Here is a 23,047-nt window from a genome sequence, read left to right on the forward strand (position 1 = left end):
GTGTAGTACAAAGAGGACGTGGAAGACCTAGGGCTTATTTTCTGAATTCACTACTCCTGGCTCATACCTTCTTGGGAGATTACTCAACGCATTTTGTGCTGATTTCTTTCCATCTACAAAATGAAAGTCACAATGTCCATTTTCCCAAAATTGTTTGTCAAGATTAAATGAAATAATAAACATGATAAGTACTTTCTAAATTGTATTACAAATGCATTAACAATGCTATTTATAATCATTTGAAAAATTATTTATAATCATTTGAAAAAGGAAGGAGAGGGGTGGACGAACTAGAGATGTAGACTCTCACTTCTGTCCCTGCAGAAGCCGTTGGCTTTGCCTATCAAGCGATAATTTTTGGACTTTCCTTAGGGGATTTATAGCTTGTTTATTGTAGACCTAGGTGGAGAAGGTAACCTAGATTTCCCGTCAAATTACGAGGTTATTCTTAAACTGAGGGCTGACAGTTGCCTTGGGAGTATGGAAACTCAGGGGTTTCTGTGTCCTCAAATCAGTTAAGTTGTGACATGAGGCCACAGATTGTAGAAAATGGCTAACAAAACAACATGAGTATTTTGAGGGTGGAAACTCTCCTTTATGCTTGGGATATGCCTTCTTTTGTGGCTGCCACTGACCTGCAGTGGGATATTGGTGAGATACTGATTCTCTATTCACTATGTGTTTACTCATAAAGCGTATGTCATATGGTATTTTCAGGTTTTTAAAATTCTCTTAAGAAACCTGTAGAGCCTTTCAGAGAACTTTACAATCATTTGAATTAATTCATAATTTCCAAGAAGAATCAAGAAATATTCCACAGATCAATAATTCTGAAACAAAGAAAAATTTACATCTGAAATTGAAATTACCAAGTGACCTAGTTACATCAACCCATCTTCCTTCCTCCACCTTATTTGTCTTCTTTCTGTGATCTGAAGTATGTGCTGAGGAATAAAACTTGTGGTGAGGAGGGCAGCCCAGCACACCACCCAGTGTATGGGTGAAGGAGGCAGCAGTGCGGCCAGAGAGGAGAGCTGGGCTGGGAGCACAGGAAGGTCCTCAGGACTCCGTGGTCATCAGTAAGAGAGGGCCCTCATGTATACGCTGGTGAACAGAAATCTCAACCTTTTCAAAGTCTGACATTTAAGAGAAAAAACTGTAGCTGCTGGTTTGTGGAACGGACACCTTCTTTTTTATTGGTAAGTTTTTTATTTTTGTCTTGGAATTTAGAAAATACTGTATTTCTTTTGTCTCAGTAATTGTTTTATGCTTTGGAGGTAATAGAATATTATAAACGTTTATGTTATCAAGTCATGCATTGTAAATATTTATTTATTTAGGCTACTTTAGTCATGCCAAAAAGAAAGAAGAGATGCTAACCTTTGGTGAGTCTATTATGTGACATGCTCTATTCTAGAGCCTTCGGTACGTGTTATTTTACGTAATTCTGAAGACAATCCTGGCAGGTAGGTGTTGGGCTACTTTAAAGAGTTAGGGAGGTAAAGTTACACAGCCAGAAGATGGCCGTGGAGGGTTGGGAGGCAGATTTTTCTGATCCTATCTGTGTTCTTTCTATCTCACAAAGACATTCCATACCATCTGCAAGTCACTTTTGACTAGCACTAGAGAAAGAAGTATAGAGACATTGGAAATGATCTAATAGACCACAATCACCTTTGAAAGAGCAGTCATCTCTCTGAACCATAACTGTAAGGAAGAAATGCAGATCCCACAAACCAAAATGGAACATGCCTCCCAAACTTAGGTTTTGAGCTCACCCTGGGGGCTGTGGCTGCTGCAGAACAGGGGGTGCTGGTGGATCTAACATGAACGAGGCTCGGTGGAGGGGCTGGCTGTGTGTAGGGGGGCTGGGATGAACAAGGGCAGCAGGCGGCGTCACAGGTGAGGAGGACAGGCCAGGAGGGAGGAAAGAGCCACAGCGTGCTGACAAAGGTGGGGTAGGGGTGAGGTGGGGGAGACACAGACAAGCCCAGAGCCAGCTCCATGGAATGCACAGATGTGTCTGGAACGTGTGTCCCTGGATACATGGATGGTTCTGCTTCAAGAGAATTCTTGATGCTGCGATGCATCAGAAGGAGTTCTAGTGATACCATCGCCTCCCAAGTGAAAGTGATAAACAAGTGACAATCAGTTTCACTGTGTTGTGGGTGAATGTATTTATGTCATTTAACAATATTGCGATTCCATTTGTATGACAATCTCAGAGGCACTTGCTTTAGTTTTGCATTATGTCTTCCCTAATTAAATATCTGAAACCTCTAAGGCCTGACTTACCTGGAGCTCTCCTATCTAATAATACCAACCTCTAAGGCAGCCTGAGAAAGAGGAAATGAACCCAGAGAGACTCTGCCCCAAAATAGATACCACAAAGCCCGTACCCAAACCTGGTGTGCTTTTCTCCCAGGGGAGACCCTCAGGTGCACATTCACATACACTGGCTCCTATTTTAGGCGCAGTTCTGATAAGGGGGCTGTTTGGTTTCCCAGCGCAGAGCTTATTGGAAGTGGCACATTCAGCGGGACTGTCACCTGCTGGAGTCAGGCATGCTGGAAGTGATGAGGAATGGCAGATGGCCAGGTGCAGTCAAGAGGTGCGCTGGAAGAACCCCCAAACACAGAGAGGGCAACTCAGTCGACCTCACATGAACCCATTTAATGTGGAAGCAGATACAGTAGTTCCAAGTATTGGAAGGATCTGGGTGTGGAACTTGGTGTGCTGCTGCAGATGAGAAAGCACACGTCCCCAGCGGCTCCACGAATGGGGCCCAGGCAGGGTTGGACAATGCCCAGCTCCCCTGGAGACAGCCAGAAATCTCATCATATGTCTCAGCAATATTTTCACCCATCAGGTCCCAAGTTTTAAATGTTTAAAATGATCGGTTGAAAGTTAATTCGGAATAGGCTTCCCCAAGACCAAAATGTGGGTTGGACATTGCTGTGTTACTGAGGAAAATACAGTAAACAGCCAGTGCATCCTTCAGTGTTCAGTTGACTGTCAGAGAGGACGGAGCATCTAGGTAAGACATGCCTTCCTCTTTACTTTTAAAAGCGCTCCTATTTTGGGGGGTGGAATGAGAAGATTGATAGATGAAGAAAGGGAAAATGGAACAAAGAAAGGAGAAAGGGCAGGGTAAGGAAGAGGTTCCAGGATAAAATAGGCAGGAGATCTTATGAGCAGAGGTTGTCAGGGCGGGGTGGGGTGGACTGGCCAGCCATGACCCGGGTAGGGGCCAGATCACACAACTATGACAGATGCGGCTCTGGGCTCTGACAACCGCATTGCAGCAGACAGGATCAAGATGCAAAGCAGGGGCTGGGCGCGGTGGCTCACGCCTGTAATCCCAGCACTTTGGGAGGCCGAGGCAGGTGGATCACAAGGTCAGGAGATTGAGACCATCCTTGCTAACATGGTGAAACCCCATCTCTACTAAAAATACAAAACACTAGCCGGGTGTAGTGGCACGCGCCTGTAGTCCCAGCTACTCGGGAGGCTGAGGCAGGAGAATGGTGTGAACCCAGGAGGCAGAGCTTGCAGTGAGCTGAGATTGCGCCACTGCACTCCAGCCTGGGCGACAGAGTGAGACTCCATTTAAAAAAAAAAAAGATGCAAAGCAGGGCCCTTCGCCAGCCCGTGCCAGAGACCAAGAGCTGGATGTGGGAGGTCTCTCTGGCAGCTTCTGTCTCTTCCTCCTCACCTTCCCTTGATTAGGCTCATGTTATGAGGACATCATCCTCCCTGTGCCGTCCCCAGCTCCTGCCACACCAGCTGCCTGAGATCCTAGGGGCTGGTGGAGATGGAGGTTTGACGGGTTATAAATCACGTGACTTAGCTGAGAAGGTCTAGCTCCCTCCTGCTCCCAGGTGGTCTTCTGAGCAGTGGTAGACCTCAAGAGGAGTTCAGAATCACAGGACTGCAGGACCCAGCCCTGGTCTACCCAGTCAGAACCTGCATTTGATCCCCAAGGAGAAGCAATTCATTAGCACAGTACACTTGGAAATCCTTCCTCCAGGCATAGGAAACCCCAGTCCAGAGGCATCACTTCATATTTCAGAGGGGTTACTGCCATTGAGTAGCCTAAATTTCAAACCCTGGCACAGAGATGAGCAGGGCCCTCTTCTCTATGCAGAGCTCCCTGGCTGAGGCTTGTTGTGATGGCGGCTGTAACCAGCCTGTGGCTCTGATGTCACTGTGCACACGTCACCTTTTTTCATTTCTGTAGCAGTTTATAAGTCAGTGGGGCTGTTCCCGGCAGACAGTAATGGAAATTAGCACTCTGAATCTGGGTCACTGAGCAGCGCTGTGAATCCCAGGGGAGGCCCCGGCCCTTAGATTTGCGTCCAATGAGGACCTGAAGCGAGAATGTCTTCACAGATCCAAGGGAGGAGGCTTTAGACACATAAATTTGTGTAATTATCCAACTGCAAGATCATTCGATAGGAGGTCCCCAACTTAAAAAGAATGGGGCTTTCAGATTTCTTTCTGGTAGACAAACAGATGTTTTAGTAAATTGAAAAATCAGCCTTGTGAGTGTAATTAAATGACTATGTAATAAAATCAGTCATTTTCCTTTGATCTTTTTGTCAGAATGAGTCTTTTCAGGTTCTGTAAAGAATCTGTCTCCTCCCACATACATCGCCAAGACAGCGGTGGCCTAACGGGGGCTGTGCTGCCCCCTCCTCAGACGCTGTGTGGGGATCTCACTGGTCCACCCTGACGTTGGCTGGCGGGTCAGAGAGTGCGCCAGCCAGACCCCAGTGCCTGGCACCCTCTAGATCTTGCAGAATGGCAAAGGAGGCTTTCTGCGGTCCTCATTCTGTGAGTGGACCTGTCCTTTCTGGCAGTCGAACACAACTTTGTGGAATATGATTGCGAGATTTGTAAGTAAGTCAGAGGAAACCTGGTTCTGCTGGAAGTCGGTTTTAGAGCTTCTGAGAGCTACTTCATTAATCATAGTCTTGTTGGTTCAACAATAAGTCTTTTTCCACATTCCTGGTGTTTAAGCAGGGTGCCTTGTCCAAAAACCTATATTTTCTATATCGCACTTGAAGCAAAATAGTATTGTACACTGTTCTGGAAACTAACACAGAAAGAAATTGTGACTATGGCAGCACTCAGACAATAGTGTATCTGGAAACATCTAGAAGGTGTTATTTTTCCAGCAGTGAAAATTAGTGATGTCCATAATAGTCACTGTAATTAGTCCTTTTGCTTTCCTTAGAAATTCTGTTTCATTATACAACCAACTTATTTTGTTACTAAATGAAAGCACAAAGAGAAATTTGTAATTATTACATTTCTTACATTTCTACCTCCTTACACAAACCCCATTATGATTTTCATGTCTTTTCTCATACTTGTGTCAGTTTCTCACTTTTATTGCTAAAATTTTGCAAAACTGAGGCTGTATCTAGAATGTCATGGTCAGGGTTGGAAGTTTACATTTGAGACCTCAAAGAAAATTTTTCAAGGGGGATGCTCTGAAGAGCTCCCCATTTTCCTCCTAGTTCAAAGATCCTCAGGCATTATAAAGCGAATGAGTACTGGTGAGGTGGAATTCATTTCTGAAGCCGTAGCTGCCACCAGGAGGGAGCAGCCAGCAGGTGTGGATGAGCATTGTTGTTGTGTCTCCTTTCTTGAAAAGCTCCAGGGTCCCACTGCCAGAAGAGATCACGAGAGACGATGCTGAACTCCTCGCTCTGTCTCTGGAGAACATTCCCGAGGTTGTGCTGGAGCAGGACGGAGCACTTTCTTATGCCGCCGTCTCCTTCCTGAGCTCTCCAGAGCCTTGGAGTCTTTCATAGGGGCCTCCCCGCCCTCGCTCCCTCTTGGGAATTCTGTCTTTCCAGCACCCCGGACGCTTTCTGTTTTAGATCCAATTGACCTTTCTGGCTTGACACCCTTTCCTTCGGCACAAGAGGCAGCTGGGCCTTTCTCTGAGGCCTCCTCTCAGCCCACAGCGCGGCAGATCCGTGCCGGGAAACGTGTCCTCCCTCCTCCCAGCCCAAGCCACCTCCTCCCACCTGCATGGCTTTTGGCCAGAGTTTTTCTTTTGCTTCAACTGAGAGTAGATCTGCTATTTCTCCCTGCAGGCACCCTTCACACACCAACGCAGCCGCTCCCGCGGTCTCCCGCTCCACCCCGCCCTCATTTCCACCGACCCTCTTGCTTCCTCAGGTGTCCGGGCTTCCCGCCTATGCCACCCCCTAGCAGAGAGGCACCCAGGGGTACCCTAACCATTGCAGAAGAGAAGGGCGACCGCCTCCCAATCCTGGACGCCTGCACTTCCACTAGCCCCAGAGTAGTCGGCCTTCCTGCTGTGGCAGCACTGTCCTGATGTTAGCACAGACGTTTCTACTCTCCCGGAAGTCTCTGGAAAACTGGGAGGGTTGGCCCCGTAACCCTGGGAGTCCAACAGGAAGAGCCAGGAGGATAATGCTGCAGGAGATGCTGACCCGTCCCATGGGTGAGGGTTCCCTACCCTCCCGTGGTGGGTGGAGGGTGACTCCTGTCATCCTCCTGTGGCCGGAGGGCTGTCCATCATCTGTCACTGATTCCTGTCCACTTCAAATTCCTGGCTGCACAATCCAGCCTGAGCCGATGGAAACCGAATACTGCTGCACTCCGACCACCACAGCCTCTTTATCCCTCCCCACCACAGGCCGCCAGATCCCTCCCCACCAGCCTCTTGACTTTCCCTACCACTGCCTCGTGACCCCCGCCTTTACTCCACTGCCCTGGTGATCCTCCACTCATCAGTTCTCAGATCCTTCCCCACTAGTCCTTTGTCTCTTTATTCTTTCTACTCATGTCTCAGATTCCTTTTCCTTTACTATGTCCTCTATCCTTTCCCTTTACTCATAGTTCTCTGATTCTTCTTTACTTTAGTTCGTGATGATTGTTTTATTCTTTACTTCACTGTGGTGCCTTCAGATTCCTCTTTTCCTTTACTATTTGTTTCTTTGTATCTCTTTCCTTTTACTACTTTTCAGGCATTCTTTCTTAATTTTAGTCTCTTAGATTCTTCTACTCACATAGTCTCTGTGATCTCTTCCTCTTTACCATAGTCCTTGTGATCCTTTCCTCTTATTTATATCTTTAGATTTCTTGCATTTACTAGGTGATTTTTTTCTCAAATTCAGTCTCTCATCCCTCCACCACAGTCCCACATCCCTCCCCACCACAGTCCCCGCATCCCTCCCCACCACAGTCCCTGCCTGCCTCCCTGCCCACCACTGTCTCTGCATCTCTGCCTACCACAGCTGCATCTTTCATCAGAAGAGTGTTGGAGAGATCTGGGTTGAGGGAAATGGAAGGTGCTACCTGCTTGTTTTCAGTTAACGAAATAACCTTTCACTTGTGTTTGCTCTCACCATACCTCTATTCTCTTTTTTGAGTCTCCCCGTCAGTCCTTAAACGTTTTCTACCTCTGTGGTCTCTATTCCCTCAATGTAGTCTTGCTTCTTAAACCCTTTAGTTAAGCTTTCACTCGGACATTCTAAGAAATTTTGTCTCAAAGAGCACTGAGATCAGTAGTGATGAAACACACAGGTCACTTTTCAGTCCTCAAATTCTTCACTCTGCAGGGTTTTTTTTTTTTTTTTCTTTAAAGACACTGTACTAATATTTTAGGACCTATCCCCTGGCCGCTTCTGAAGTGTCTCTTTTCCAACTTGAATCTGTCCTTCTGCTTTGTAAACATGAGCCCAACTTCCCAGCGGTTCCATCTGCATCTCTGAGTTTAATTACAACCTCTCCATGCGAGACTGTCCCTGCATCTCTTGCTAAGCCCCTCTTTATGACCCAGTAGCGGTAACTTCCATCCCATCTCCACCACCACCACAATCATCATAGTCACAAAGCTGTCACTGTGCACCTAATGCTGTGTGAGGCATGAACTTTGTCTTTGATCTTCGCATGAATCATTTGCAAATCTAAAATCCTTATGTATTGATTAGGAGACAGACATCTAGAGGTTAACTTGAAAAGTGACTTTCGATTCTTGACATGAATCTAAAGTCATGTCAAGAATCTCCAAGAATTTTCAGTTACACAAGACATCAATCTCTTCACATTCCAGGTACTTCAAATGACATCCGTTTTCTTCCCTCTTAGACCAGTTTCTGTAACTGTTCTTCCGTGTAGAAATAAATTGGTAAATAAAAAGTAAGTTTTCAGTTTGATTTCCGTATTTCTGTCCCGATGTAAAATTTGGCATCATCTTGATTCCCTTTCTGCTTGTTCCTTACTGATATTTTCCAAAACGTCTCCCTAAATCATTTTCTCTTCACATGTATCCCAGAAAGGTATGAACTTTTGGATCAGATGACATGGCTTTGAGATTGGCTACTCAACTTATTGGCATATGAACTTGAAGAAGCTGTGTTTTTCCTCCAAGTTTCAGTTTTCTCATCTGTCACTTAGGGAGGACTATGACAACCTCAGGGCCCCTGGGCCTGTAGGGAGTATTAATGAAACCGAACAGGTGAAATGGCGAGGGTCAGCCCCACATGCTGGACGCCCGTGGTCCCAGCTTCCTTCCCTGCTCTGTGACGTCGGGCAGGGCTGCCACCAGGAGGAGGGTGCACCTGCCCTGTGCCCTGCTCTTCTCCCTACTGTAAACTTGCTCCCCGTCCCTCTACGGCCCACAGACATCTGTGTCTTTGCATTGTCGCCAGCATTCCGGTCCTGCAGTCACCCTCCCCAGTTCCCCACTGAGGGCTGGTGCCCCTACCTGTCCTCACTGCTCTCCACCTTGGTGCCTTTCTGCCTCCCCACCCAGGCTCATGCTGTTTGTCCCCGAATTGCCTTCCTTCCCCTGCCTACCTGGTCAGATCTGAATCACCTTCCTGGTTGAGTCCCAGCCCTTCACTAAGAGCCTGAAGTCCAGGAGGCTGGAGCTGAAGGGGCTCCTGTGTGCTCCCTCCTGTGAACTGGACTCTCCCTGTGGCATTTCTTCACGGATTCATCACACACAGGCTCTCTGTGCATCACATGTTGCTTGTATTGTCATGTATTTAGGCCTCAACTTTCCAACTATATGAATTCCTGAAAGGTGGGAAGTAAATGGCACACTTTTAACTATTTCTGTACCTTGTGTGCTGTACACAGTAATTATCTGAACAAATGATTTGTATCTGAAAAATAATGTATAACAGGTGTTCTCCTGGCTATTTGGGAGAGTAATCTTCAGGCCAGCTACTTTATGGGGTAGAGTAACACAGAGTGTCTCCCCAGGCCCGAATGTATTAGCATATGCAGTGAGCATTGAAGGATACACCATTTGACGTCTTTGTAAACTCCAAAATTCAAGGTGTCAGCACAGCTTGTACTTCCTCCTATAAAATGTGTTTTTGTCCCTACTAGAGAATTTGCTGACATAATTTGTTAAGTAGTCTTTTTTTTACTTTATTGTTGAGAAAAAGATATAGATCCAAACCACATAACACAGATCCAAGCACTGCTGGGCTCGGTGGTCTATGTTTTTGCAATGTGTGAGCCTGTGGCTGCCTGCCCGCCGTCACTGTTGTAGATTTCTTCTTCCTGTGCCTCCACTCCCAGCACCTGTGCTCACTCTAGGCTTTCCTGGGGAGGGTTTTTAAAAAACAAACAAACGAGGCTTTTATTTTAATTTGTTTTGTTTTTTTTTTTAAAACATGTTCATTACTTCAGAAGTTTTGTGCACACAATGAGAGTAGAAAGCTGTCCTGCTTATTCACTGTTGCTTAGCCACCACCTTGAATCATGGTGGCTTTAACAGTGATTTATTTACAATGTCTCGTGGCTCTGAAGGTCAACTGGACTCGGCTAAGTGCTTCTCAGTTGGGGCCCCCACTGTAGGTACCATCAGAGAATGGGTGGGAGCCATGTCATCCGAAGGCTCGATTGGGCTGGGGGCTCCCCCATGTGGCTGGCACATGGGACACTGCTGTTGCCTGGTATCTCAGCAAGAATTCCCAACCAGTTCACCACATTGACTTCCTCAAAGTCTGTACAGAGTGTTACTTTAGGGGTTAACAAAGCATTTACTGTCTTTTCAACTTTGCTGATAATTTCAAAAGATGACTGACACCCAGATGACCAATGTCCACAATGTGGTGTGCCATGGCCTCCAGTGTGTGTGCTGTGGCCTCCAGTGTGTGCAGGGCCTGTTTGTGAATTAAAGGCAATCACAAGGAGAAACGGTCATGGTGACCCATTCTGAACCGTACACAGCATCCTCGGTAGGGTTGTAGCCAGAGGCAGATGATTTTCCTAGAAATGCCTCAATGTGAGTTTGAAAGCAACTCCTTATGACTATTATCTGAATTTATCAAACTGTCCCTGGCTTTTGTTCGGAATGAACTTTTGACGTTACTGTGGAATTTTCTGCCTGGAAAATTATTGTTATGAAACATGTGACTGTAAACCACATTTCTTGCCTTTCATGTGCCTCACAGTGTCTATGCAAATGAACGGTGTGATTTTAAACTTGAGGAAGGTTCAATAAGAGTGAGATCTAAGAGGATCTTTAATATGGGGACATTTTTAGAGAGAGAAAAACCAAATGGGTCTCAGTTTTCTCAGGGTGACATATAATTTGGATTTGACTTGGAACTACAGAAGGAATATGGGGTAAAAGACATGAGAAGCATTGCAGAGGTCAGTGCCATGTGGTGCATCCGCCTCAGCTCTCAAAGAAAAGGCAACCGGTCCAGGCTGGGAGCCAGTCAGCAGCAGGGTCCCAATCTCCATCCACTGCCGTCCCTTCTGGGGCAGGGAGGGAGTCACAGGGAGGAGGCTGCTCTTGGAGACCTCCAGATCCCTGCCTCTGTGCAGTCTAACTGAAGGGGCCCCCACAGTGGCAGTGAATCTCTTTGCTCTGCAAGGAAAGGGGTGTTATTGGGCCTCCTGGGTCCCTCACCCTCTGCGTGGCCACACAACGCGGTTTTGTTTAACACATTACATTTCTGGTTACTTAATGTTCATTTTTGGTCCCCTGCAAAGTCCAATCTGTTTTTCGTTTTCTTTATTTTCTTTCCAGGCAGGCATTGCCAGGGCTAATCATCTATAAAAGGGCTTACTTTCTTACCTTCACACTAAGCAAGACCATCCAAGGGCAGTGTTAGAGGGCACCTGAGAACGCAGGAGGGGTGTTCCCCGGCAGCCTGTTTCTTTCTCCTATGGGCAGCCCTTCTACAGGAAGCAGAAGCCTCAGGGGAGATGCTGGAAGTGAGGAGAAGGGGATGGAGCTGAGGTAGCAGGGGAGGGGTTGGAAGATCAGAGGGGAGGGTCTTGCTTTGTTCTCCATCCAATAATAAACAGGTTTCAGGTTGGGGTGAACTACTGGGGAGCAGTGCCCCGGGGCTCCTCTCAGATGGAGGAGCGAAAGGTCACCCAGGGTGAAGGAAGTTGTGAGCTCTGTTAGAGGAAAACAGCCAGGACTTAGTCAGGAGAGGCTTTGTTTGGAAGGATTGTTGTAAGGCAGGGAAAGGGACGATGGAAGCAAGAGGATCCCATGACCGTACGTCTGCAAGCGCTTCAAATAGAAAAGGCCCTTCTTTTATCCAGTAAGGAGAAGCCACTGGGGCCAGCAGGGTCTTTGGAGGAGACCCTGTACAAGCCCAGGAAAATGGCCAGTGGGGATGAGCAGAACACAGGTCCTGCTGTGTCCAGCTGGCTCCCCAGAGAGATGACAAGAGGTGCACTCCAGCTTCTCGGGCTCGCTCAGGCTTGGGGATGTGGAGCTCAGGGCTCTGCAGGAAGGAGAGACCCAGATAAGGTGTGGTCAAGACAGAGCAGATCTGGGCAGCAGTCAGTGGGGCCTTGTGGGCAGCCTGGGGTGGGGAAGCACAGTGCACTGGGAGGTGGAGAAAGTGTGAGTCCATCAGCCTGGCTGCGAATTGATCATGAACCTCTAGTCTGTAAAACTTTTGTTATTTCCTGAGATGTGGTTCACAACAACCCAGGTGTGAACAACCTTATGATTCTAGGGTTCTTTTCTATTGTTTTAATCACTTGCATCTAAAAATAAATTTCTGAGTGACTTGTCGTCAGCTGTTTTTCTTGATATGTCTAATGACGGGGCAGCGACCCCCATTGTCACCCAGAGATTATGTCTCTGTGCCACATGAAGATTAGGTGCCCCGCTTTTGATTGAGGGGCTCATCTGTTGGTCTCAAAGTATCCGGTAATAATAGCTGATATGCATGGACAATCACCTCTCCTCCAGGCGCTGTTCCTGGGCTTCCGTGGATGGGCCTGGCTATTTCTCAGAACCTTCTGAGGTTAGAGCTGTCATGGTCTTTCTTCTAAAAGAGGAAACCGAGGCTTGCTGGGGCTCAGTGGCCCTTCTGTGGCTGCACAGCTTTCGGGGTGGAGCCAGGACTGACTGACTCCAAACAAAAGTGCTCCCGACCCAGCTCTTTAACTCACACAGCCTCTTCCAAACATTCCCGAATCTTCCCAGTCGGCTTGCAGACACTCCTTGCTCCCAGGAGATAGTCGGGTAAAGGAGTATGAAAGTTTGGTTACAAACTCATTGCTGCAAATTCAAAACCAACACAAAGGCTGTGTTCCTCTGCGGAGCTACAATGTCTCCCTCTTTCTCACTACTTTACCATTGGTTGGGCTTTGATTTCAGGGATCCTACGATTACTCAATACCCTACAGGATATACATGGTTAACCATTTGCATTTGGGCAAATAGGCGTTACTTTTCAATAGGAAGTGGCGATCCAGAACTTGCTTTTGGGCAATTCTAGTAGCTCACAGCTTTTTTCTTAATGACCGCTAGAAGCTGCATCTTGTTAACAGATGGTCATCACATTGGGGACCCGGAATCATCAGATTGTGAGGCTCGGAGTGAGGCTGAAGGGAGTGGATCAGAGTACTGCCTGAGGTGAGCATGCCAAGGCCCCTGAAACTTCTTTCAAAAATGTAACCTCTTTGATTCCCCTAGTCTGACAGGAATGGGACTGTTTTACCCATTAATCTTCCAGAATGCTGGCATATGGACTGTGTTTATGCTTAACGACGCAGACCTCCTTTCCTGAAAGCATTGACTTTAAGGTTTTAGGAAGCCCCCTTTTCCTCTAAGTGGATAAGGGATTTCATACTCGCTCCCTGCACTGGAGCTTGGGTGATGGTCTGGGCACTTGCTCCTCACACAGGAGATATCCTCAGGGCATCCGTGTGGAGAGGAATGTGATTCTTTACTTAATCAAATGCACTAAAAGATTTTGGAAAACAAAAAATTAAGCTAAGAAATATTTTGGAGTCAGTAAGTCATTTATGCAGTGGAGGCTGATGAGCAGGCATCCAAGGCAGCCTAAGATCGAGCAGGAAGGAGTTTGTGAGGGGGGTTAAGAGAAACTGACAAGGTGGAAATTTCAACAAGTCTCAGTTGCAAAGCTCTCATGAGGGCTGCCAATGCCACTGTGATTATGAAGCCAGTATCTTATGACCAGAAAATAATACACAGTGATATTAAAAGGAGCCAGGCTAGGTGCAGTGGCTCACACCTATAATCCCAGCACTTTGGGAGGCCGAGCTGGGTGGATCACCTGAGGTCAGGAGTTCGAGACCAGCCTGGCCAACATGGTGAAACCCCATCTCTACTAAAAATACAAAAATTAGCCAGGCATTATGGCATGTGCCTATAATCCCAGCTACTAGGGAGGCTGAGGCAGGAGAATCACTGGAACTTGGGAGGCGGAGGTTGCAGTGAGCCGAGATCACACCATTGCACTCCAGCTGGAGATCAGCTCCAAAGTCCACTTAGCAGCAAGACATAGATATTATAGAGATCAGCGTTACAAAGAAAAACAAAAATGCAAGGCCGTAACTAAAGCTATCCTTTAAATGGTTAAAGATGTAATTTCTGCAAATAAAACAGAAAACATAAAAGCAAACTTCCAAAGAAATAAAAGGAACTGAAAAAAAAAAAAAAAAACAACAACCCACAGAAGCTTAATAAACAAATCACCGGGGGAAAACAAAAAAAAAATCAAACCTCCTGGTCTCCTCCTTAGCCACCCTCATTCAAAAGCAGAAGGAAGTCAGTCTAGAGTTTCAGCTCCACTGATGCTTATCTAAAAAAGCATAAAATGTGGTGTGCCCGTGATTCAAATAAACTTAGAGAACATACATGTATTGAACACCTACCATTATAGTTTGTGAAACTCTGATATCAATAAGATGTTTTAAAATAAACACATTATTTCAGATCTTGTGGGAATTCTGTGGCATTTCACTAAGACCTGCTGGTGGCAAAGTGAATTAGAATGGCGAGTAAGAGACGATAATGGAAGTCTCACCAGTACTCACAGTCCTAGATGAGCTACAGGCTCGCTATCTGTAAAATGGGTATGATGTCTACCTTAAAGGGTTTTGTGAGGTTAAAAGTGATAAGCAGCTGTAAACCAGTGATTTTAATGCCCAGCAGGTAACTAGAACTTAATTTACAGCATATGCACACACACACACAAACACACACATACACATATGTGTGCATATATACATGCATACACGTCCATATGTACACACAGAGTTATACACATACTGCACACACATGCTTGTATACACACATGTATGTATACATGCAGGCACCAATATACACCCATGCACACACATGCATACACACACATACACCTGTATACACACATGCACACACCTATATACACACATACCTATATGCATACATGATGTAAACACATGTATATATGCAGGCATATGCACACTGCACAAATGCACACATGCATATATACATACACACACACACCCACATATGAACACATACACACATACTCTTATTTAGTTCTTGCTCTTTGTTTTGCAGGGCCAGTACTCTTTATGAAAGTAAGCACAAATTTAAAACTGCCTGACAACTTAATTTTAACGCATTGTTAAGCTAGTTATTAAATATTTTTAAATTATAAGTTAACACAGTTTTTATTACCAGTAATATTTTGATAACTATTACTAACGTTTTCCCTATATTGAATTTTCTTGGGCAGAGTCTGTCGTTGGCCAAAGGGATGAACAATGGCAGTCGATCTGTTGCTTGGTTCCCCCAACCCCTGCTCCTCTTGAGGAGCGCCCCCCTACAGCTCTCACTGGCCATCTCTCTCTGCTACCACCACAGAGCCAGCCCCAGTACTGGTCTCCCTGAGAGTGTGTGCTGCGGCTACCACCTCTTCTGGGGCCATTTGCCTGTGATTAGAGTTCTCCCAATGCCCTCAAAGTCCCAAAACATAAAAGGTAGAGGCACGGTGGAAGGCCGGAGGGAGATGAGTGTGGCTGTGTTTGGAGAACTGAACACAGCCTTAAATCCTGTAGTGGGGGCAGCCCCTCCCTCTTTCCACTGGTTCTGCTTTTTAGCAGAACATATAATTAGGTATTCTTTTCATTTCTAAATGAATTAATAAATTAACGATTACTTTCTGAGATACGCTCTTGCATATTACACATAATACAAATTGTACTAGGAAGCCACATTACTTTATTGCAATAAAAATTGAAGTAACCTTTTTAAATGCTATGTTAGAAATATTATTCTGGAATTAAGTTTTTCTTAAAGTAACACTTATAAAAATGTGTGATAACAGGATCTTTGAAGTGTTAAAATTGAAATTCAGAGGCTAAGTTATTACTTACCATGTGCATATATTTAATCTTCAAGAGATATTAGTACATCTGCATTTCATTTAAATGAGCAGGGTGGTGGCTTGTTGTCCCAGCTACTCTAGAGGCTGAGGTGGTAGGATAGCTAGAGACCAGGAGTTTGAGGCTGCAGTGTGCTATTATCGTGCCTGTGAATGGTCACTGCACTATAGCCTGGGCAACATAGCAAGACTCCATCTCTAAAAAATGGTAATTTATTTATATGATTTCAAGCCTAAAATACAAAATACATATTGAAGTATAGCTTATCATTATTTGCCTCTAAGTAAGGTGAGAAAAAGCCGTTAAAAATATCTTTTAATACAAGTTTGTTTCTAAGTCTAACATATGTCCACAATGAGAAGAGAATCAATCAGATATGAGGCCTGCACGATTTTGTTTCATGCAATTGCTAGGGGAATGGAGGCACTTCAACTCAGAGGCTGGTGTGGGGACCAGCACACTGTCTAACGATTCCTCCTGTGTTTGCCTTGGTGGCACCCTTTGCCACATTCCCTGGGTCAGGTGATGCCAGCCCTGGGGGGCCTGTGAGCTGCTGCAGTCAGGTGGTGGGTGCATGTAGCCATCTTCTCGTCTTCCCTCTGCTGTTGCCCCGAACAGGGATTGGCCCCTAGGAGCTGCTCAGACCTGTCTTTGGATGAGTGAATGAAGAGTCCTCTAGGTCGGTGTTATGCTTTGGCTGTGTCCCCATCCAAATCTCATCTTGAATTGCAGTTCCCATAATCCCCACGTGTCATGGGAGGGACCAGGTGGAGATAATTGAATCACGGGGTGGTATCCTGTTCTCGTGATAGTGAGTGAGTTCTCATGAGATCTGATGGTTTCACAGGGGGCTTCCCCCTTTGCTATTCTCATTCTTCTCCTTCCTGCCATCATGTGAAGAAGGATGTGTTTGCTTCCCCTTCTGACGTGACTGTCAGTTTCCTGAGGCCTCCCCAGCCATGCTGAACTGTGAGTCAATTAAACGTCTTTCCTTTATAAATTACTCAGTCTCAAGTATGTCTTTATTAGCAGCGTCAGAACAGACTAATACAGTCGACTTATTGATTATATGGTTTATATAATCATATATATGTGATTATATAGATTATATAGTCAGATTATATGATTTATATCATCATATAATAAACTACCTTTTTTTTAAAGAGATGAGGTCTTGCTGTGTTGCCCAGGCTGGAGTACCCTGGGCATTCACAGACATGATAATTGCACACTGCAGCTTGGAACTCCTGGCCTCAAAAATTTCCCAAAGTGTTTCCAAAGAACAGGAACTGAAAAGGTTCTGTGAGTGAGAAGGTTTGGGAAATACTGAGTTATTCCAGCAGGGCTCTGAAGGACCATTGATAAACAAGCTCTAATAGGAATAAACCAGGGAAGGATGTAGTTAGCATCTTATTTATGTCTTAATATACCAGCCACAGAGAAATCATTTCCCACCCCTGTCTGTCTCCCTCCCTTCTTTCTATCCAGAGCATCTCTTGGAACTCACTTTTAGATGCTGGATGCTTGAATTCCCCAAGAAGCAACAGTTCCTAAATTGAAGTATGCATTAGAATAATACAGAGATTGTGTTAATGCAAGGATTTGAATCTTTGAAGCAGACATCCATAGGATCTATAGATCTTACCTAATGTCAAACTTTACTAATGATTCAATAACAAAAACACTAGGCAGAGAGATGCATCCCATGTTGGCTGAGCTGTTCTCGAACTCCTGGCCTCAAGTGATCCACCACCTCAGCCTCCCAAGGTTCTGGGATTACAGGTGTGAGCCACTGCACCCAGCTATTCTGTGCTTTTATATAGGGGCTCCCAGGCTTCTTTCCCCTAGTAAGTACTATTTGCATGTTTACAAGGAGATCTGGTCCTCACCCAATCCAATCATGGGCAGAGTTCAGTGCTTTGTGACTGTAGGACTGAGATCCTTATATTCACTCTTGGCTGTCAGCAGAGGGCCTTTTTAGCTTCTCGGGGCAACCACATGGCTCAGCTTGTGGTCCCCTCTTCTGTCTACAACTCCAGCAACAATACATTGAATCTCTCACCTTCGAATCTTTTCTTCTCCCATCTCCAGGGAGAAGGACTCTTCACCTCTAGGGACTTGTGATTGCAGTGGGTCCAACTAGATAACCCAGCATAATCTCTGCCTACCTCCAGGCCCTTAGATCTTTAACTTCATTGCATATGCAAAGTCCCTTTTGCTGTGTAAGGCAACACATGTACAGGTTCTGGTGCCTGTGTCAGGGCCTGGGCATGGGGCCATGATTCTGCCGACAAGTGCTGTCCCCTGTGTCAGGAGCCTCCGCACTCTGTATCTATTATTGGGTGGGAAAGCCTTAGTGACCAGGGTGGAGAGTATCCAGAGGTGAGCAGAGCTGGCTGGCTTTCCGGCTGGCTGCATGTCTGTGGCCACACAGTACTGATTCACCAGCCTCTTGGTGAGCTTACTAGCAAATAAAATTCTTAAGATTTTTGCTGCTGCTGCATTTTCATTTTATATCTGTGTAGTTCCTTATTTATTTTTGTATTTTTATTTTTTATTTTTGATAAGGAGTCTAGCTCTGTCACCCAGGCTGGAGTGCAGTGGCACGATCTCAGCTCTCTGCAACTCCGTCTCCCGGGTTCAAGTGATTCTCTTGCTTCAGCCTCCCAAGTAGCTGGGATTACAGGCGTGCGCCACCACAGCTAGCTATTTTTTTATATTTTTGGTAGAGACAGGGTTTCACCATGTTGGCCATGCTGGTCTCAAACTCCTGACCTCAAGTGATCCGCCTGCCTTGGCCTCCCAAAGTGCTGGGATTACAGGTGTGAGCCAATGCACCCAGCCTGCTTGTGTAAATCTAAGTGGAGAAGCTTCTATTTTCCCTACTGAATTTTACCACATTAGATTTACCCATTGCTTGATTCTGTCCAGAATATTTGTATGTTATTTTGTCATCCAATATATTAATTATCTTTTTAGGCTTCTTGACGTTTTCAGACCTAATGAACTTGCCTCCTCTCTTTTTGCCTCTCTCATCAATAGAAGCAATGGGCAGGACACAGCTGAAGGCCGAGATCAGTGCAATGTCAGTAGGGCCTTGTGCCAGCCTGCCAGCAAAGTGGTATCACAGAGCCGATTGTCCAGACACCTAGCAAGCCACCTAATTGTACTTGCACCTGGATCATGGTTCCTCTTCTTGATTGCTTATAAGTTTCAGATTTTATCCTAAGTGTTCAATGTCTGTAACACCTCCCTGATCTGCAGTTTAGTGACTGTGACCACCACGGCTTGGAAATCAGTGTGAGAAGACTGAGTATCACCAAACCCATGCGGACCCCCAAGGGCTCACCACTTCCATTCCAGACGCTCCTGCACTGGCTTAGAATGCCCTCAGCACCCTGCTGGGAACCAACACCCAGCATGTTGGAGGCATTCGTCTGCTTTCTCTCTGCAAATGGGTTTTGAGCTTCCTTGCTCCAGCTCTGTGCTCCTGGACTTCACAGGCACCATTCACTGGAGTCAGGCAACTTCACTGCAACATTCTCTGAGTATCTTTGAAATGATTTTTTTTTAAAAAAAGAGTAGAGAGATGCAAAACAGGAATCAAGAAATTCTGCTTTCTCTTGTTTTCAGAACATGTGATAAAGCTCAGCCAACGAGGCATGCCTTCCTGATGGAGGAGATACTCAGGGGATGTGACATGATGAGTCTCTCATTTGGTGTCATGCTGTTGTGCACCTGCCCTACAGGATACTCCAGGGGCCCGAAAGGATTCACAAGTCCTGTGAGAGGCTAACATTCAGATGGGGGGTGCCAATGAGTTACTGGGACAGCAATAATCGACACTTTACTTGAGGCAGCTGAATATTGGAAAAGAAGCCCTCAACTGCAAAAACAAATTGAGTCAAATGACATTTCTAAAGTGTGTCATTAGATGACTTTTCCTTAGAGCCCCTGAAACTCCTCCTGCAAAGAACAGTATGTCCTACAGAAGCTCTAGAAGTATTTCTCTGCCCACTTGTTTGGGAAATATCTAAATTCCAAGGACAAGAAAATTACACTTTAAGAATCAGTTGAGCTGAATGTATTTTACATGTGATTTAATGACATCACAGTGAGATCTGGTGAGAATGGTCGTCATGGGGACCACGTGTGAGATAGGAAGTGCTGAACCTCAAGGAGACAGCATGAGATGGGCCGCAGGGGCTGCTTTGCAAGGGTGGGTTCACTGGTTCACCAGGACTTAGCACATTTCCCTGCATCTCTCATCTGCCACTGTAGATAACAGGGTATCTTGTTCTCAGTTCATTAAAGAAGGAACATAAATATCTACTAAAAAATTTTCTTACTGTCTTCACCATCAAAATTTCCTTAATAGGAAATCTGCAGCCTGTTTCTCCAAGCTGCTGGTGACTGCTGCCCAAGATTTGAGATGATGGAGCAAGTTGTGAACAGGATTCTTTACACGTTGAGGTGACACCCATGCCGATCTGTCACCAACACAATTTCCTTAAAACAATTCACACAATTTTTCCTGTGAAAACGGCGGATTGGGGCAAGCACAGGCCTAATCATTTCCAATGACTGTGGCTGGCATACAAGTCAACTTGACAACCATCTTTTTCATTGAGAATCCTGATTCTTAACCACAGTAACATTAAATTTGTCGTTATCTAGAATTGTACATTGTTTATACCTAACTGGTGCATAACACCATCCTAAGAGATATGGAATTTATACATTTTGGTTCATTGACTTATTCTGACATGAGAATAAATGAAAGGAAATTAAAGTGGTGTCTTATGAACAGGACAGAGTGGGCCAGCTTCTCATATCTCTGCTGGGAACTTCCTGCCCTGTGGTCTGTGTATCTGGCTCCCTCCGGGCCTCCTTCTCTCAGGGACCCCTCCCTCCGGGACTCCTCCCTCTGGGACCACCCTTCCTCTGACTCCCTCCCTCTGGGACCTCTCCCTCTAGGACTCCCCTTCCCTCTGGACCCCCTCCCTTTAGGACCCCTCCTTCTGGGACCCCTATCCCTCTGGATCCCCTCTCTCTGGGCCCCCTCCCGACTCCTTCTGCTGACAGGGATCCATCACACAGGCTCCCCAACGCTGGCTTTCTATTCTAGCATGGTACTGTTTTGTAATTATTTGTTTACCTGGCAGCCTTTTGAAGCTCAAGTATGTGTTTGATTCATCTCTGTACTTCAATGCCTCTCCTCAGTAGACAGCTCATAAACATTTGTTGAACTGAGTTAAACTTAAATTCAGAAAATACTGTGTGTCACGGTGCAGTTAAACAAATATTTACCTTAAATGGGGGCCCCGTTGGACATTGAGTGCATGGCGTGCTGGGCCGTCCCTCTCTTTTTGGCCCCTGCTGCCCTTCCCATCATCATCAACTCAGCCTCCACATGATGGGGAGGTTACTCCCTCCTGTCCCATCCCAGCCCCACTCAACTGGAAACCTGTGCTACTGACCCCACCTTGGCCTGGCATCCATCCAACCCTCCAGCGGCCGCTCCCCATAGCCCCTGCTTCCTTGTTCTCCAGAACTGCGCCCCTGCTGCAGGTCTCCCCTTCGCTGTCCCCAAGCCCCTGCCTTCCACCCACACTGCCCACTCCTTCCCACCGTCCTCGCCTCAGTCCTTAAGGAGTCCTCAAAAGCTCTTCTTGCCCCAGAACCTCCCATAACCCCTCAGTGCTCAGGAGCAGATCCTTGCTTTGACTGTTTATGGCACTGTCTGTTCCAACACATTTGCATGGAAGAGTATGCACTATTTTTAAATTAACTTTATTGAGGCTAATTTATATGCAATAAATGTCACCGATTGAAGGGTACAATTCAACAGGTCTTGACAAGGGCACACAGCCATGTGCCACCCCCACAATCAGGACAGAGGACATTTCTGCCCCCACAAAAGCCCCTTGTGCCGCCCAGCCCCAGCCAATCCCTTCTTCCCGTCCCGATGACAATCCCTGATTTCATTCCTGCCACTGTTATTTTGCCTTTTCTAGAAATTTTAGGGATGGAATGATGCAGTGCGTGGTCTCTTCTGTCTGGATTTGTTACCAAGCGAAGGTTTTGAGTCACCCCCATTGGAGCATGCATTAGTCGCCCGTTCCTTTTCATGGTTGAGTGGTATATTCTATTGTATGGGTACACTTCAACTTGGTTATCTGCTCACCAGTTGACAGACATTTGGGTCTTTTTCAGTTTGGAACGGTTAAGAATAAACCTGTTGGGAATGTTCCAGTGTTAATCCTCCCATGTCTCTTGGGTAGACATGTAGGAGTTGGTTGCAGGTTCCTATGGTGGATACATGTTCAGCTGTGCAAGAAAGGACTCCGCTGTCTCCTTGGAGTGGCTGTGTGATCTTGCGGTCCCACGAACAAAATGTGAGAGCCCCGGATGCACCATGTCCTCTCCCAGCTTCCTGCCCCCTGTTTAATCGCAGCCCTTCCAGTACGTGTGAAATGGGATCTCTCTGTCTCTCTCTCTCTCTCTCTCTCTGTGTGTGTGTGTGTGTGTGTGTATGTGTTTCAGACGGAGTCTCTCTCTGTCACCCAGGCTGGACTGCAGTGGTGTGATCTCAGCTCACTGCAACCTCCGCCTCCTGGGTTCAAGTGACTCTCCTGCCTCAGCCTCCTGAGTAGCTGGGATTACAGGTGCATGCCATCAGCTGGGATTACAGGTGCATGCCATCATGCCTGGCTAATTTTTGCATTTTTAGTAAAGACGGGGTTTCACCATGTTGGCCAGACTGGTCTCGAACTCCTGGACTTAAGTGGTCCATCTACCTCGGCCTCCCAAATTGCTGGGATTACAGGCCTGAGCCACTGCGCCCAGCCTTCATTGTGGTTTTAATTTGCATTTTCCTTATGATTAATGGCATTGAGCATCTTTTTTGTGTGTGTATTTTTTGTGTGTGTCCATGTATTTTCTTTGGTGAATTGCCTGTTCACATTTCCCCCTGTTTCTTATTGACTTGTTTATGTTTTTGATAGGGAGTTGTAAAAATTATTTGTATATTCTGGATATAACCTATTATCAGATATAAGCTTTAAAATACTGTTTTGTATTCAACATATATATTTTTCGTTTTCTTGAGTGCCTTTCAAAGAGCAGAAGGTTTACATTTTGTACAATCAAGTACAATTTATCAATGTTTTTACAGTTTATTCTTTTTGCAATTTATATAAGAAATTTCTTTTTCCAGGGTCACAAAGATTTTCTCCCGTTTTTCCTTCTAGATATTTTATGCTTTAGCACTCACATTTAGATTTATAACTCATTTGAGTTACCTTTTGCAAATGGTGTGAGGTAAGCAGTAAGGATCAACTTTTTGTTCATGTCATTGCAGGACCAGTTATTGAAGACTGTT

General features: G+C 45.7%; 1 protein-coding gene across 3 annotated transcripts in view; it reads left to right on the forward strand.

Annotated features, from left to right (window-relative positions):
• The first annotated feature begins 292 nt into the window (after window positions 1-292).
• Window positions 293-23,047, forward strand: part of CCR6 (C-C motif chemokine receptor 6) — a 28,755-nt gene continuing 6,000 nt past the window's right edge. The window contains exons 1-2 of one of the 3 annotated variants that reach the window (XM_009206383.4): window positions 293-1,199; window positions 12,814-12,898. Coding sequence is in view for 1 of the 3 variants with exons in the window: in XM_021938057.2 (XP_021793749.2) it covers window positions 21,975-22,061 (87 nt within the window). In the remaining 2 variants the exon portion in view is untranslated. Of the gene's footprint in view, window positions 1,200-12,813; window positions 12,899-21,360; window positions 22,062-23,047 lie in introns of those variants that run through there. The other 2 variants (XM_003898396.5, XM_021938057.2) reach the window with 2 other exon arrangements.

The sequence above is a fragment of the Papio anubis genome, chromosome 6, assembly GCF_008728515.1.
Source record: "Papio anubis isolate 15944 chromosome 6, Panubis1.0, whole genome shotgun sequence".
NCBI classification, from domain to species: Eukaryota; Metazoa; Chordata; class Mammalia; order Primates; family Cercopithecidae; genus Papio; species Papio anubis.